The sequence below is a fragment of the Rana temporaria genome, chromosome 2 (assembly GCF_905171775.1).
Source record: "Rana temporaria chromosome 2, aRanTem1.1, whole genome shotgun sequence".
Lineage (NCBI taxonomy): Eukaryota > Metazoa > Chordata > Amphibia > Anura > Ranidae > Rana > Rana temporaria.
Genome location: NC_053490.1, coordinates 451,971,335 through 451,988,827, shown reverse-complemented (window position 1 = coordinate 451,988,827; position 17,493 = coordinate 451,971,335). Strand labels below are relative to the sequence as shown.

At 44.8% G+C, this 17,493-nt stretch overlaps 1 protein-coding gene across 2 annotated transcripts in view; it reads left to right on the top strand.

Moving 5' to 3' along the window:
* RSKR (ribosomal protein S6 kinase related) overlaps window positions 1-14,903 on the top strand; it is a 49,444-nt gene extending 34,541 nt beyond the window's left edge. For both annotated transcript variants that reach the window (XM_040338512.1, XM_040338511.1), the window contains 3 exons: window positions 8,367-8,455; window positions 8,538-8,648; window positions 14,410-14,903. In XM_040338512.1, the coding sequence (XP_040194446.1) occupies window positions 8,367-8,455; window positions 8,538-8,648; window positions 14,410-14,634 (425 nt within the window). In that variant the 3' untranslated portion in view covers window positions 14,635-14,903. The remainder of the gene's footprint in view (window positions 1-8,366; window positions 8,456-8,537; window positions 8,649-14,409) is intronic.
* The last annotated feature ends 2,590 nt before the right edge of the window (window positions 14,904-17,493 follow it).

The window sequence follows — 17,493 nt, the reverse complement described above, 5'->3', positions numbered from 1 at the left end:
TATCCACAACACCAATGGTGAAATGGGCGCTTTGGAGGCTACGTCCCTTCCAATCCGGCTTTCTCAGGCAGTGGAAATCAGGGAGCATGAGTCAGCGGATCCACATTTCAACGTCAATGAGAGGCAGACTCTTCTGGTGGCTTCAACCGAAGAATCTGCTGAATTGTCACTCCATCGCTCCAGTTTCGTGGGTCACAGTGACGACAGATGCCAGTGGCTCCGGTTGGGGGGCCTTATGCGGCACAAGCATGGCGCAAGGCAGGTGGGACGCTCGCCTCCACAATCCAGGCTCGAACACCCTGGAGCTTCGAGCGGCCTGGTGTGCCCTACAGTCCTTTTCACAACTGCTGAAGGGAAAGTCAGTAATTCTAAGGATGGACAACACCACAGCAGTATCATATGTCAAGAGACAAGGCGGGACTCGGAGCTCATCCCTTCTCCAGGAAGTAGAGCCCATTATGAAATGGGCCCAAGTAAACCTGGTCAACCTGACGGCTGTTTTCATTCCAGGCATTCAGAACTCCCAAGCGGATTTCCTGTCACGAACTCAGGTGGACGTCAACGAATGGTCTCTCCACGACCAGTCTTTCCGTTGGATATTATCCCTGGGAGTCAATCCCCAAGTGGATCTCTTTGCCTCCCCGAACAATGCCAAATTGAAAAATTTCTACACGAGGGGTTACTACAGCCAGGCAATCGGGACAGATGCCCTAACGGATCGGTGGTGGTTTCAGAGGGCGTACGCCTTTCCCCCGATCCCAATAATTCTAAAGTTCCTGAAGAGACTTCTAGCGGAAGAAGTGGAAATCACAATGGTGGCTCCATACTGGCCGAACAGGCCTTGGTTCCCTCTTTTGGTTCAGCTGAGTCTTCAGGACCCAATTCCAATACCATGCAGACCAGACCTTCTCTCCCAGGGGACATTCCTCCATCCCTGTCCGGCTCAAATGAAACTAGCGGTCTGGTTCTTGAAAGGGAAAGGCTAGAATCCCTTGGCTGCGCCTCTCGGGTGATCTCTACCCTTATGAGCTCAAGGAAAGGAAGCACAAATAAAGTGTACGGTAGAATATGGTCTAAGTTTGTGGAATTTTCTGTAACCGCGGGCAGTTCCTTCAAGAACCCAGAAATCCAAAACATCCTGAGCTTTCTTCAATCAGGGCTAGACCTACCCCTGTCTGTAAGCTCACTAAGAGTTCAAATCTCAGCACTTTCAGCCTTTTCTGGAATCCCTTGGGCAACTCATCCACTAATCAAACAATTTTTTCGTGGAGCCTCAAGATTGAGACCTCTGAGGAAGCCAAGATTCCCCAAATGGGATCTCCCGTTAGTACTTGACTTTTTGAATGGACTTAGTATGTCGGGACCTTCCCCGTCCTCGTTGAAGAACTTTTCAGCCAAAGTAGCCTTTTTGGTAGCTATCACCTCGGCCAAGAGAGTGTCCGAGATCGGTTTTTTGGGTCACAAGGAGCCATTTCTCACCTTTTTTCCAGACAGAGTGGTTCTGATACCTATGCTGGGCTCCAAACCGAAGGTCTCGTCGGTTTTCCATGAGAATCAGGAAGTAGTTCTCCCTACCTTTAAAAACCCAGATTCTGATGAGACTCACCCTCTGGATATGGGCAAGATACTCACTGAATATCTTCAAGTTACATCTACATTCAGACGTTCTGATCACCTGTTCATCCTGCATTCAGGCAAGAACAAAGGGAAGAAGGCATCTTCAAGAACAATCGCATCCTGGATCGTCCAAACGATACAACAGGCTTATTGTGCAAAGGGCTTGGCTCCTCCGCAGGCGGTAACAGCTCACTCCACGAGAGGGATGGCAGCTTCCTGGGCAGCAGCCCGTCATGTGGCGCCAGACGTTATTTGTAGAGCGGCCTCTTGGTCTTCTATAAACACCTTTATGTCCCATTACTGTGTTGAACCTGCAGCACTGTCTTCTGTAAATTTTGGTTTATCAGTCTTGTCGGCTGACGGGACAAATTAAATATATTTCTGTTCAGCATACCCACCCGTGTGTTGGCTAGTTATTTCCCACACGTAGGCTGCCATGGAGTCAGTCAGGAAAAAGGAAAATTTATTATCATACTTACCGTAATTTTCCTTTCCTGATGGACTCCATGGCAGACGGAGTTCCCACCCTGAAATTATGGAGTCGGGATAGTTACGGAACACTGAGTCTATTGGTGAGTTAACTTTTATGGGTATGGGGTCCTATCACATTGGAGAGGAGGCGGGATTAACCCACACGTAGGCTGCCATGGAGTCCATCAGGAAAGGAAAATTACGGTAAGTATGATAATAAATTTTCCTTTTTCAAAGTGGAACTGACACAAGTCAGACCAGTTAAGACAGCTCTCATAGGGAACCATTGATTTTGACATGTCATGCAACTTGTGCTCTGGAAGTCGGAGTGCATGTCGGATCAGCGTGAACCAGCCCTCACTCGAAAGTGAAAAAGTACCACTCCAAAAAATGGGCTAATCCAGTGACCTTTGCTGGCATGCATTCATCCTTCAACCGATTTACAAAACTTCTTTAAAATATATTAAAGAATGACATATGCAAATATTTGAATCCAAAGTGGATCTGTGCAAACAAGCATTCTGGCGAAAAAAAATAGGAAAGAATTGGGCTCACCTAAGTCATTGTAACAAATATTTATACAGTAAAACCTTGGTTTGAGAGTAACTTGGTTTGAGAGCGTTTTGCAAGATGAGCAAAAGGTTTTAATAAATGTTGCCTTGATATACAAGCGATGTCTTGATATACAAGTAGCATCATGTCACAACTCAGTATAAAAAAGAAGAGAGGCGCCTCTAATTGTAGCAATATGGTTACATTTATTGAAGGTACAACATTTAGCAACTTATTGCTACACTTAGAGGTGCCTCTCTTCTCTTTATACCCTGTAAAAAAATGCTTTGATATACAAGTGCTTTGGATTACAAGCATGTTTCTGGAACGAATTATGCACGCAATCCAAGGTTTTACTGTATGTGAATCTTTTTATTAATACAACAAATCATACTGTAACCAGAATTCAACATGAAAATAGTGTTGATTTTTTTTGTGGAACAGGTGAAGGTGATAGAGAATGTTTGGCGAATCTTTGGTGTTTTTTCTGGGTAGAAATGTATCTTCTTAACAGCCATCTGTATGAAATCATCAGTGCCTGAAAATTTCCAAATTGGGTGCAGCTTCTCAGGGACCTTCTCAGGTATCTAAATAGTGGTGGACTTTACCAGTGGGCAACAGGAGCTAAAGAAGGAGTTATTACGATCCGTTCATTGGGGGACTAGTCCTCTTTCTTAATACATGACACTCCTCCTTTCTTTCCGAGTCAAAGAAATCTTCCTCTTAATGGTCTTATCTAGCTGATAAAGACTTTCATGTATGCTCACACGTGTGTTGTGATGTATGAGATGCATTTGTGTATATATAATAAAGACAATGGCCCAGATTCAAAGAGATTTGCTCTTTTTTTGCGGAGGCACAGGGCAACGATTTTGCCCTGCGCCCCCGCAAATTTGCGCCGCTGCCCTCGATTCACGGAGCAGTAGCTCCGTAAATTGCGAGGGAGCGCCGGCAAAATTGCCCGGCGTAAGCGCGCGCAATGTAAATGATCCCGTCGGGGGCGGGAATCATTTAAATTAGGCGCGTTCCCGCGCCGATCGTAAAGCGCATGCTCCGTCGGGAAACTTTCCCGACGTGCATTGCGGCAAATGACGTCGCTAGGACGTCATTTGCTTCAAAGTGAACCTGAATGGCGTCCAGCGCCATTCACGATTCACTTACGCAAACAACGTAAAATTCGAACGTCGCGACGCGGGAAACGACAGGTACCCTTAGCATTGGCTGCGCCTGCTATTAGCAGGAGCAGCCTTACGCTAAGCACGCCGTACGGAAACGACGTAACTTGCGTACGCAGGGCCCGCGCAACAATTGTGAATCGGTGTTAGTATGCAATTTGCATACTATACGCTGATCACAATGGGAGCGCCCCCTAGCGGTCAACGCAAGAATGCAGCCTAAAATCTGCGTGGCATAAGAGCCTTATGCCACGCAGATTTTAGGCTGCAGTCGGCGTTACGATGTTCCTGAATCAGGAGCATTCGTAACGCCGGAGCAAGTAAGCAATTGCGCTGCGTAACCTATGGTTACACAGGCGCAATTGCTTCTTGAATCTGGGCCAATGTTGTCATCATAAATAAAAAAACAGTGCAGAGCTAAAAACCTAAAACAAACAACACATGCACAAGTCCAAGGGTGTAGAATGCTGAGGCCAGAGGATGATGACAATGAAGAGCAATCAGAGACAGGAAAGAAGACTCCTTAAGCAGTGGACAGGGTGCTTGAAAACAATCAATGGCTTATAAAAATTATTGCACTACTACATTTAGAAAGAAATTGTTAGCTTGGATCACCCATCCTAGAGCATCCAAATACTTAAAAGAGTGTAATATTTAATCTATTGTCAAGTTTGAAATACGTCAAAGTCATATATATGCTTACCCCAGTTGTAATGTATTATCCTGGACCTACTTTATTGATCTGTGTAGCAAGTTTTGTTAAATTCATTTAATTTCTGTGTGTATGTATATGTATGTATATATGTGTATACATTTTCTGTTTCTTTATGATTTTCTATATACAAATAGTTAACTCAATTGGAGGCCTAGCCATGCCTACAGATTGAACCCGATAGGGGTAGGCTGATACAGGCTACCAAGTACTGTGTAAAATAAGGAGACCTAATTGATTAAGACACATTGGCTGCTTGAAACCAAATGTTTGTCACCAATTAGGTCAAGGGAAAGGGGGTTTTGGGGGGGACTATTCACGGCACTGGTTAAACACAGTATAGTAAAAAATAACAAGTATTTATTGAACATAAAACAGGTATCATAAAACAACATTTAAAGACAATCCCCACATTGCACAACAGTAAGTTATACACAAACTATGTCTGCATGTAAGGAGTTGATCGCCTCGACCGGTTTCGCGGTAATGTACCGCTTCTTCAGGAGGGGGTTTGTCTACAAGATATGCATAAAACATATAAATATACAAGCAAGTTTATACAGTAATTGTAAACATTTTATAACATAATCCAAGTAGCATGCCTTGTAATGGAGTGAAGAACTCACCCAGACTGGTCAATTGATCGAGCCAGGAACCCAGTTGAAAACCTTCTTTGGCGCAAGGAGGGGGATATATTTATTTAGAACGGGCTCTATTAAGGAATAAGATTGATAATTTCATATGTAGCGAAGTGGTCAGTTATTTAATAGGGTGGGGATCACCGTGGAGTGTGTGAAAGTGATGTATCACAGTGACAAAGGTTGATTAAGGAGAGTAAGAAATTAGGAGACTAAGGGGAAAGCAGAGATAGGGGGTGAAGGGAAAGGAGGGGAAAGGAAAGGGAAGGGATTGAAGATAGGATAAGGAAAGGGAAAGATATAAGGAATGACACTTCAATATAGTGGGAGTGAAATAAAAGAAAAGGGGGGTATGGGGGGAAGGGGGAGGAAAGTGGTAATGGAACAAGGGAGGGAAAGGGGAGGGAAAGGGAGGGGGAGGAGAAGAAGGGGACGAAGAAAGTGAAGGGAGGGGAAGGGGGAGGTGTGGAATTGAAAAGTAAAAATGAAATTGAAAAAAAATTAGAAGCAGGAAAGGGGGAGAAAGAAAAAACAATTAGGGGAGGAGAAAAAGGAGGTGGATGGGTGGGGGGAAAGAACAGGAAAAAGGGGAACGGGCAGTTGAAGGGAATATACGTGAAGGAGGGGGAAAAAGAAAGGGGGGAGGCGGGGGGAAGATAAAGGAGGGGAGAGACATCAAAGGATAAATGGAGAAATAAAGAGAAGAATAGGGGGAAGGGGGGGGTTGAAGGGGAAAAGAGAGGGGGGGCGAAGGAGGAGAGTGAATATGTGTAGTGACACCGTGAGAGTAAAGTATTCTGAAGATACTAAGATGGAAAAAATTGTATTAAAAAATAGTGAAGGAAGGGGTAGGAAGAAAACAGGGGAGGAAGGGACCCCCCTACCCCTTCCTTCACTATTTTTTAATACAATTTTTTCCATCTTAGTATCTTCAGAATACTTTACTCTCACGGTGTCACTACACATATTCACTCTCCTCCTCCTTGTTTTTTCTTTCTCCCCCTTTCCTGCTTCTAATTTTTTTTCAATTTCATTTTTACTTTTCAATTCCACACCTCCCCCTTCCCCTCCCTTCACTTTCTTCGTCCCCCTCTTCTCCTCCCCCTCCCTTTCCCTCCCCTTTCCCTCCCTTGTTCCATTACCACTTTCCTCCCCCTTCCCCCCATACCCCCCTTTTCTTTTATTTCACTCCCACTATATTGAAGTGTCATTCCTTATATCTTTCCCTTTCCTTATCCTATCTTCAATCCCTTCCCTTTCCTTTCCCCTCCTTTCCCTTCACCCCCTATCTCTGCTTTCCCCTTAGTCTCCTAATTTCTTACTCTCCTTAATCAACCTTTGTCACTGTGATACATCACTTTCACACACTCCACGGTGATCCCCACCCTATTAAATAACTGACCACTTCGCTACATATGAAATTATCAATCTTATTCCTTAATAGAGCCCGTTCTAAATAAATATATCCCCCTCCTTGCGCCAAAGAAGGTTTTCAACTGGGTTCCTGGCTCGATCAATTGACCAGTCTGGGTGAGTTCTTCACTCCATTACAAGGCATGCTACTTGGATTATGTTATAAAATGTTTACAATTACTGTATAAACTTGCTTGTATATTTATATGTTTTATGCATATCTTGTAGACAAACCCCCTCCTGAAGAAGCGGTACATTACCGCGAAACCGGTCGAGGCGATCAACTCCTTACATGCAGACATAGTTTGTGTATAACTTACTGTTGTGCAATGTGGGGATTGTCTTTAAATGTTGTTTTATGATACCTGTTTTATGTTCAATAAATACTTGTTATTTTTTACTATACTGTGTTTAACCAGTGCCGTGAATAGTCCCCCCCAAAACCCCCTTTCCCCCTTTCCCTTGACCTAATTGGTGACAAACATTTGGTTTCAAGCAGCCAATGTGTCTTAATCAATTAGGTCTCCTTATTTTACATACCAATTGGGATGAAGGCACATGTTTACTTCTTATACTCTTAGTATAAAAGAGACCATACTCATCCTTTTTTCAACTACCAAGTACTGTATTGTTATAAGAACAATCTTATGAACCAAGGTAACTCGGTTGGGTACTAAGGATTAATGTGACAATTTTAATCTGTACTGTTAAGTAAATACTTTCAATAAAAATCTATTGTTAAAAAAAAGAAAACAATCAATGTGCATCCGTTTCTGTGTAACTTTGGAGGCCATCAACAGACTGAGACGATAGAGTGAAGGATTATGTATGAAGACAGCTTCCCTCTCATCTTCACATTTACCCATGATAAGGGAGTGCTTGCATGACCTTCTGTTTGTTCAGACGTCCATTTGCTAAGGTGAGAGGCTTGCATCTCTGGTGGAGGAGACACAGAAACGGATGCACATTGATTGTTTTCGAGCACCCTGTCCACTGCTTAAGGAGTCTTCTTTCCTGTCTCTGATTGCTCTTCATTGTCATCATCCTGTGGCCTCAGCATTCTACACCCTTGGACTTGTGCATGTGTTGTTTGTTTTAGTTTTAGGTTTTTAGCGCTGCACTGCTTTTTTATTTATTCTGTATTCAAGGATTTTTTATATTGACCTTCAGTGTTCAGCTGCTTTTGGTAGGATTGCCTTTGCGCTGTCTGATTTTCTTTATTAATGTTGTCATCATAGATCACAGTTTTCATTAAGACCTGGAGAATCTTGGCAAAGCCTCTGAACCTTAAAGTGGTTGTATAGTCTTTTTTTGAACTTTTACCTACAGGTAAGCCTATAATAAGGCTTACCAGTAGGTAAAAAGAATATCTCCTAAACCTGTACGGTTTAGGAGATATTCCCCTCGCAATGATATTCCCCTCGCAATTCCCCTCGCAATTCTCAGCTGAAAACCCGACAGACGCCGGACCTTGCCGGAAAGAAGTCTCCCGCATGCATGCGCGGGAGTGACGACATTGCGCCTCCAGCCACTCACATCGATGGAGCCGCGATACCTGGAAGACACGCCGAGTCAAAATATCAGCAGCCTCAGTGTGAGATACCGACGCCTCGTTCTAAGGTAAGTATTTCATAATGAGCTAGTATGCGATGCATACTAGCTCATTATGCCTTTTGCCTTGCAGGTATAGTAAAAAAAAAGTGTTAGCGGGTTTACTACCGCTTTAATCCTATAAACTGTTAATACTCAAGAACAATCTGTTGGATTTTGTTTGATTTGTTGTTCTAGCTCCTGAGGTTCTTTCTGGAGGTCCCTACAGCCATTCAGCTGACTGGTGGTCTTTGGGTGTCTTATTGTATGCACTCGCAGTTGGAGAGGTAAAGGAAAATGTATGTAATTCATATGCATAAAAGGGCAAGCTTAGTACTAAACATTTAACTTGATTGTTCTTTATATTAGTTTCCAGTTCCATATGCTAGAGACCACATAAGTATGCTGGAGTTTGTCAATCAAGCAGAATTCATTATTCCGGAGTCTTTAAGCCAAGGACTGTCCTTCCTATTGAAAGAGGTAAGCCGTGCGTGGTTTAAGAGCCATTTTCAAGGTATAGAAATACTGTTAGGCCCCGTACACACGGACGGACAATCCGCTCAAAACGGTCCGCCGGAACGTTTTCAGCGGACATGTCCGGCCGGAGATTTCTGTCTGATGGTTGTACACACCATCAGACAGTAATCCGCGCGTAAACAATACGCGGGGCGTGGCCGCGCCGTCGCCGCGACGATAACGTGGGCGGCCTTGAAGTTTAAAGCTTCCACGCATGCGTCGAATCAGTACGACGCATGCGAGGGATGGCGGTCGGACGTGTCCGGTGAGTCTGTACAGACGACCGAACACGTCCGACGGACAGGTTTCCAGCAGATAGATTTCTTAGCATGCTAAGAAATTTTGATCCGCTGGAAACTGTCCGATCCGCCGGACAATTGTCCGGTCGGGCCTACACACGACCAGATCTGTCTGCTGAAACTGTCAGTCGGACAAATATCAGCGGATAGATCCGGGTCGTGTGTACGGGACCTTAGACTGTTAAGGGAAAGAAAGATTTAAAATTGCTCACAATGATCAGGTACTAAAGTGTCTATGAGCACTAACAAACACTAATCATTATTAGCTTCTACAGTTAGCTTGTACAATAAAGCTTTGACAAAAAAAATGGAACCTGATTGGTTTCTATGCAAAGCTGCACCAGATTTTGCACTCTCCAGTTTTATTAAATCAACCTCAGTTAGAAATCTTCTAACAAGTTTCAATAAAGAAGTGAAAAATCAATGTACTACAGTAAATATACAATGCCATGGGGTAATAACTCACTGTGGGTTAAAGCGTAGGTCCGCCAATTTTTAAAAAATTTTTTAACCACTTCCATACCGGGCACATATACCCCCCTCCTGACCAGGTGAAATTTCAGCTTCCGACACTGCGTCGCTTTAACTGACAATTGTGCGGTCGTGCGACGTGGCTCCCAAACAAAATTGGCGTCCTTTTTTCCCCACAAATAGAGCTTTCTTTTGGTGGTATTAGATCACCTCTGCGGTTTTAATTTTTTGCGCTATAAAACAAAAAAAGCAACAATTTTGAAAAAAAGTTCAATATTTTTTACTTGTTGCTATAATAAATAGCCCAATTTTTTTTTTCCCAAAATTTTTTTCTCAGTTTAGGTCGATACGTATTCTTCTACATATTTTTGGTAAAAAAAAAAAATAATAAAAAAAAATAAAAATCGCAATAAGCGCTTACAAAATATGGGACAGAATTATTATTATTATTTTTTTTATTTTAATTTTTTTTACTAGTAATGGCGGCGATCTGCGATTTTTTTATTGGGACTGCGACATTATGGCGGACACATCGGACACTTTTGACACATTTTTGGCGCCATTCACATTTATACTGCGATCAGTGCTATAAATATGCACTAATTACTGTATAAATGTGACTGGCATTGAAGGGGTTAACACTAGGGGGTGAGGAAGGGGTTAAATGTGTAGCCTGGGTGTGTTCTAACTGTGGGGGGAGGGGGGTGACTGGGGGAGGTAACCGATCTGTGTCCCTATGTACAAGAGACACAGATCGGTCTCCTCTGTCCCCTGACAGGACGTGGAGCTCTGTGTTTACACACAGAGCTCCACGTCCCTGCTCTGTCACTGCTGATCGTGGGTGCCTGGCGGACATCGCGACCGCCAGGCACGCGCATCGGCATCTCAGGGACGCGCCAGACGCGCTCGCGCGCCCCCCAGTGGCCGGAGGAATCCAGGACGTCAATTGACGTCCTGTTGAGTTTCCAGAGCCACTGTGAAGCCGTCATTTTACATGCGGCCGGTATTCAAGTGGTTAAATTAGCCGCTACAAATACTGCAGCTGCTGACTTTTAAAATAAAGACACTTACTTATCCAGGGTGCCCGCGACGTCGGCACCCGAGGCCGACATGTCCCTCGGCCCTCAGATGCTGCCGCCACCATCTTCGGTAAGGGAATCAGGAAGTGAAGCCTTGAGACTTCACTTCCTGGTTCCCTACTGTGCATGCGCGAGTCGCGCTGCACAATCCGAATGGTTCTTGCTGTCTTCTGGGACCCGTGTGTCTCCCAGAAGACAGTGAGGGAATGGGAAGTGGCGTAGATACCCACAGATTCTATGGCCGTAAGTGGGTGCAAATACCTGTATTATACAGGTATCTGCACCCCCTCCCCCCTGAAAGGTGCCAAATGTGACACCAGAGGGGGGGAGGGTTTCCGAAAAGCAGAAGTTCCATTTTTGGGTGGAACTCCACGTTAAGGAGTACAGCAATTTTGAAATACAACAAACAGATTTTCCATGCCCTGAAATTTCAGTTTTATCTCTATATAATATTATGAAAACCTTCTGTGATATGTCTAAACCAGCCGCTCTCAACCTTTCCAACACAGAGGAACCCTGAAAATAATGTTCTGGTCTTATGCCTCGTACACACGACCAGTTTTCCCGTCGGGAAAACTGCGATGACCGCTTTTGGCGGGGAAAACTGGCCGTGTGTATGCTTCATGGCAGTTTTCCCAACAGGAAAACCGCCGGGAATCGCGGCAGGAAAAATGAGAACATGTTCTCTTTTTCTTCCTGCCATCATTCCCGGCGTTCTTTTTCCCGGCAGTTTTCCTATGGGAAACACTGCGGTGGAGCATACACACGGCCGGGATTTTCTCGGCCAAAGCTCTCACAGCAGTTTTCCCGACGGGAAAACCTCTGGTGAGTACACAGGGAAAGTGACCGAGTAGGTTCTTGGTTTTCCCCCCGGACTTTTTACCGCCGGGAATCCCGATCGTGTGTATGGGGCATTAGGGAACCTCTACTAAAATGACTATATCTGCAACTCCTGATACATTAGTGTAATAATGGTCAGTGGGAAGAATGCTCCATACACTTGTGGTCATTGCTAAGAATTACTCCCTTACAGATAGGGAACTTATATGAGAGGCAGAAACTGCTCCTTTCTAAAGGAACCCATAACAACCTCTGAAAGAACCCTATTTGAGAAACTCTGGTCTAAACAAAAAGAAAAAAAATCCAGTGTCAATAATCCAATATCAACAGTTTAAATTAATCCCTCTGCAGCAATACTCTAATAAATATGAAAAATGTGTAAATATATGAAGCCTCTAGGTTTTATTGTCAAAGCTTAAAGGGTCACTAAAGGAAAAAATTTTTTTTAGCTGAAATGACTGTTTACAGGGCATAGAGACATAATAGTTAACTGATTCCTTTTAAAAATGATTAAAAATTGATAAAAAAAACAATCATATAATGTACCTGCAGTGTAGTTTCGTTTTTGCTGTTGTTTGCTGGTTCTCTGATGTACAGAGAGCCACTAGAGGGCAGTCAGCCAATAGAGAGCAGTGATACTTTGTCTAAAACTCCTCAGCACCAATCCAGTTTCGTTTTACACACAGTAATCACACCTCCTTGATTAGTGACCACCGTGAGAAATCTCCCAGTACTGTGGTTATCAGGAAACAGGCAACCAGGAAGTGTCCAAAACAGAGAGGATTTACAGCAACATCAAAGCAAAAACGAACAATGAGGACATGAAACCAGGACTGCAGCAAGGTAAAGGAAGCTATTTAGCTAAAAAAAAAAATTCCTTTAGTGACCCTTTAATTGAACAAGCGGAAGTTAGAAGCTGACAGTGTTGCAAACCTACCAGATTGAAATTTACTGGCACAGCCACGTTTTTACTGGCATTTCACAAAAGTTACTAAATTACATTTTTAGGTGCAAATTTCAGTATTTAGGCTGCAAACAAGTACGCTAGGCAAATAGTAATGTGATTTAAGGTAGATATTAAGGTAAAAAAAACATATTTTTGATATTTCCGATATAATAAGGGCAAATTATTTAGTCACATCACCCCCTGCCTCCATCCCCCTCTGCCACCAACACCCCCTGCGCATGCGCAGTTCCAAGCCGAACCAATCTTGGCTATTTTTACTGGCACATTCCCGCAACTACGGACATTTACGGACGGGGGAAAAAAGTGCCCGTTTTTATGGACTGTCCGTAAAAATACAGACGGTTGGCAACATTGGAAGCGGATTGGTTACCAGATTCTGTGTGCACCAGTTTTAGTAAGGCTGCTTTCACACTGAGGCATGGCGGGAAAGCGCCACCATTTTTAGCAGCGCTTTACTGTTGTTTTTCGGGCTTTCTCACTGGAGTGAAAGGAGAGGCTCCTTCAGGGCGCTTTACAGGCGATATTGCTAGCATTATAGCGCCTGCAAATAAAATATATTGATAGCATACAATCCCGTGTTGAAAAAATTAAGTGTTCATAAAAGAAAAACAAAAAAGTCCCCTTAAGAGCCGGTTCACACTGGGGCGACCTGGGATCCGACTTCAAGACGCCCCAAGTTGCGCAGTCAAGAAAATTAATGAAAGTGAATGGGAGCCGTCTTAATGTACACTACTGAGGTCGCTCCAACTTCAGAAAAGGTTCCTGTACTACTTCAATCCGACTTCTAGGCGACCTGTACCCATTGATTTCAATGGAAGTCGCCTCCTAATCAGATCCCCGTTCACAGTGAGGCAACTTTACAGGAAGTCGCCCCAGTGTGAACCTGTTCTAAGGCAAGCTCCTCCCTCCCACAGGGGAACTCCACGCCAAATTTTAAATAAAAAACCGGCATGGGTTACCCCTCTAGGAGCATACCAGGCCCTTAGGTCTGGTATGGATTTCAAGGGGAACCCTCTACGCCGAAAAAACGGCGTGGGGGTTCCCCCCAAATCCATACCAGACCCTTATCCGAACACGCAGCCCGGCCGGTCAGCCCCAAAGCACCTTGTCCCCATGTTGATGGGGACAAGGGCCTATTCCCGACAACCCTGGCCGTTGGTTGTCGGGGTCTGCGGGCGGGGGGCTTATCGGAATCTGGGAGCCCCCTTTAATAAGGGGGCCCCCAGATCGCGGCCCCCCACCCTATGTGAATGAGTATGGGGTACAACGTACCCCTACCCATTCACCTGGTGGTAGAAAAATGACAATAAAAAAACACTACACAGGTTTTTAAAGTAGTTTATTAGGCAGCTCCGGGGGTCTTCCGACTTCGGGGGTCTTCCGACTTCTCCCTTCTGCTGGGCACCACCACTGTCTTCTTTCAGCTCTTTTACCAGCGGGGCCCGGTCTTCTCCCGTCTTCCGACTTCGGGGGTCTTCTTCCGACTTCGGGGGGTCTTCCGACTTCTCCACTCTCTTCTCCCACTCTCCGGTTCTTTTTCTCTTCTTTCGGGCACCACCGCTGTCTTCTTTCAGCTCTTTCACCAGCGGGGGCCCGGGTCTTCTGCTTCGCCTTCTTCTCTTCTCCTCTTCGATGTTGCCACGATGCTCCCTCCCGCTGTAATGACCGGTGTGCGGTGCGCGATGATTTATATAGGCCTCTTATGACGTCACAGTCCCAGCATGCTCCGGGTGGTGATCCACCAGCTGCCGGCTACTCTGCTCCTCTGGCTTGCACCATTTTCATAGGATTACACTGAACTCCTTCCAACTTGGCTGACAACATTATGGCTCCATCCCTACGTGTTTTGTCCTCACTGGACATTGTCAAGGGAATCCTCCTGATCTAGGATGAGGAGGATTAGGGTTCGTATTGGCTGATCCTCCCCTTCAGTAGAAATCATGTGACTAAATGCCTAGACCTGTGGTATCTAGCTGTCTCACAGTTTCAATGTCTAGTTTAGCTTATCTAATAGTAGTTTGTGCATATTCCTGATTGTAACCAATGTACATGTGTTATGCTCTTCTTAGCTCCTGTGTAAAGCTCCAAGACAGAGGCTACGCCACTTCCATCAGTTCCAGAGCCATATGTTCTTCAGAGGAATGACCTTTGATCCCTTGCTTCTTCAGAAGTACCCGGTAGATCTTGTGTTATCCATGCGTAAATCAGAAGATTTAGATCCATCAGAAACTCATTTCTTTGAAGACTTTGACTATGATTTCACAGAGACCTTGCAGTTTCCACACCCAGCCTAAACTACATCAGCTGCAACAAAATATGAAACCATCATGCCAGCCACTGCCTTAAAATGTGTGGAGTCTCATTCTGAATTTATGAGTGTAAAGTACTTCCCACCCTTCGCATTTATTTATTATTGCTAAGTTTCCTATTTATCTAGTATACTGTAGATGGCAGTGCTTTTTACCCATTAACCATTCTACTTGCTAATGAAAGAATACCTATTTGTACACACCATAAGATCAGCTTTTATATTTTATAAATAAACGGCAGTTTTACTACACTACATTCACTTGACCTCTGTGTTTTTTTTTAATAGCTTTTGTTCTTAGTTTCAAGAAATTCGACTTTCACATATAAACAAGTGTTGAGTAACAATTTCAGCCAAATGACCAGACCAGTGGTGATATGCAATTTCTACTTTACTTAACAATGAATTTCAACACAAATTGTGCAGGTTATCATTTGAACACGGGTATACAGTACAAAACATTAATAAGAACCGTAAAGGGAAAGGATATAACAACTATACTGCAGTTCTACTAATGTCCACTAGGTGGCAGCAGCGTGTTCTGAGTTCAATCTTCAGATAGAATAGAGGGCTAAAGAATCTCACGTGTCCAAGATAGTAATCCTTCATTCAGCAGACTGTGAGCTGAATGGACCTCCTGATGGCACAGACTTCACACTGCAACTGCTTGCTACTTGCTTCGGTCAGGAGGTTCTGGTGGCTGCAGATAGGGCCAGCCCACATCATGGACAGCTTCCCCAAATGGACTGTAACAGAGTCCTCTCCAGTGACTGGGGCTTGGAAAGATGCTGCATGCTCTTGTGCTCACTGCTGGTGGCCCGCACACCAGGCTTAACAGGGGAGGACCCAGCACCTGGGGAAAGCTCACCTGCTGTAACGTCACACCAATAACTTTACACTAAGTACAACTATAGTTGCTTCTTTCCCAGTCCACTCTCTTCGTTCTTTCTGAATATCCTCTCACTTCCTGCAGCCTTGCTCTCCACGGTGGTTGCGGAGGTGCGCCACCGAGTGGTACTTCCTGGTCCGCTCCTGTGCAGCCTATTTAAACTCCCAGCACTGACAGAATGGTGTTCCTCTATTGCTGACAGAACGCCACTGTCAGCTGGGCTTCCAGACTCACCTTACTGAGCTCCAGCTTTCTGAACTGGACCACCAGGACTCCATGCACGGCACAGCCGCTCTCATCAACCAGGTCCAGGCTCCCAGGACGCTCATCCATGCCCAGCTATCTGCAACCGCAAGTACTCTGCTATAGAAACCAATTACTAAACGCTGACCTCCATACTTGCCGCTTTGCTTCCAAGTTCATGTTCACTACTATGCTATCAATTACTATGGAGTTCTCCTAAAGTCTCAACTACAGCTCTCATGTTAAAGTTCATTGCTATAGATATCAATTACTATGCACTGTTCTCCATACTTGTCGCTTGCTTCCAAGTTATGTTCACTGCTATGCTAATCTTATCAAGTACTATGGAGTTTCACTAAAGTCTCAACTGCAGCTCTCATGTTATGATCACTGCTATAGTCACCAATCACTTGCATTGCTCTCCATGCTTGTCGCTTTGCTTCTATGTCTGAGTTCACTCTCTCTAGTCAGTCTGACCCCTAGTGTGCAGTCCCAGTACTGCGGCTACACTTATCCCTATACCTGTTCTATACCATTAATACCAAGATTTACTTTAATGTTGCTTATGCTGGAATAAGCACTATTTACTTTACTGAGGCTGTGATGATAGAACCCAAACTCTTAACTGAGTTAAGAGTGAAACCTGGGTTCGAACCTGAGAAGTCTCCGCAGTTGCGATCCATAGACCTGAATCTAATTTGGCGTATTGTTACACCTGCCCAGTCACTGCTGTCCCATCAGGCCGGATCTCTCTGCGCACCGGAAGCTGGGTGGAGCTGACATTTATATCCTCTGGGCGTGTCCAGGAGCTCAGAGGATTATGGGGAGTTGGGTTAAAGGGACCTGCACCAGAATCTGGACAAAGAGGCATCCCACTATAATACCATTGCACAGTGGCCCTCTGGAGTGTGTGTGTGTGTGGGGGATGGGGGCACACTTGAGGGCCTTTATAATTTCCAGGTTGACTGCCATTGATCTATGGGCAGCCTCAGGGCAGGTTAACACTAGCAGTTGAGAGGACAGTAAAACCTCATGGTTGAACCACATTTTTAATACCCCCTTAATCGCAGAGGTAGCAATGCCGCAGAAGGAATTGCACACCCTGTCACTATTGGTGGGAGTAGCTTCTGCCAAGTACAACACATTCAAGTGAATGGGGCTGCTCTCCAGCATGTTAGTGTGGGGGTGAGTGAACCTTTAATGACAAGCTGATGGCTGCAGTAGCAGCCATCAGCTTGTGTGGGTTTTGTTTTGCCGGTGTATATGGTTGAGAAGTGCCCCCCCATCGAATAGTGCCCGGGACGAACTTCTCATGCGTCGTACTTCATAACACAACAGCTGATTTGCTGATCAGCTGGGCTGGCGTAACCATGGCGCATGCGCACATTGTGGGAGGTATCTTTCGATGGGAGATACCATTTCAAAGGCACAATTTAAACCCATACAAACAGTAGCTCTCAGATTGTGCATTGCTGCTGCTGGAGGGCGGCATGTGGCTGTGTTGAAGGGCTGATTTTGTCTGTGTTGCAATCCACCCTTTCACACAGGCAAAACCGGCCAATAAACACAGCAAACCCGCCCTGCAACACAGACAAAACCGGACCATCAGCACAATGTAAAGCTGCCCCGCAATAGCGAGGCACAATCTGAGAACTACGGTCTTCCCCCGCTGTTTGTATAGGTTTCAATTGTGCCCGTGAAATGGTATCTCCC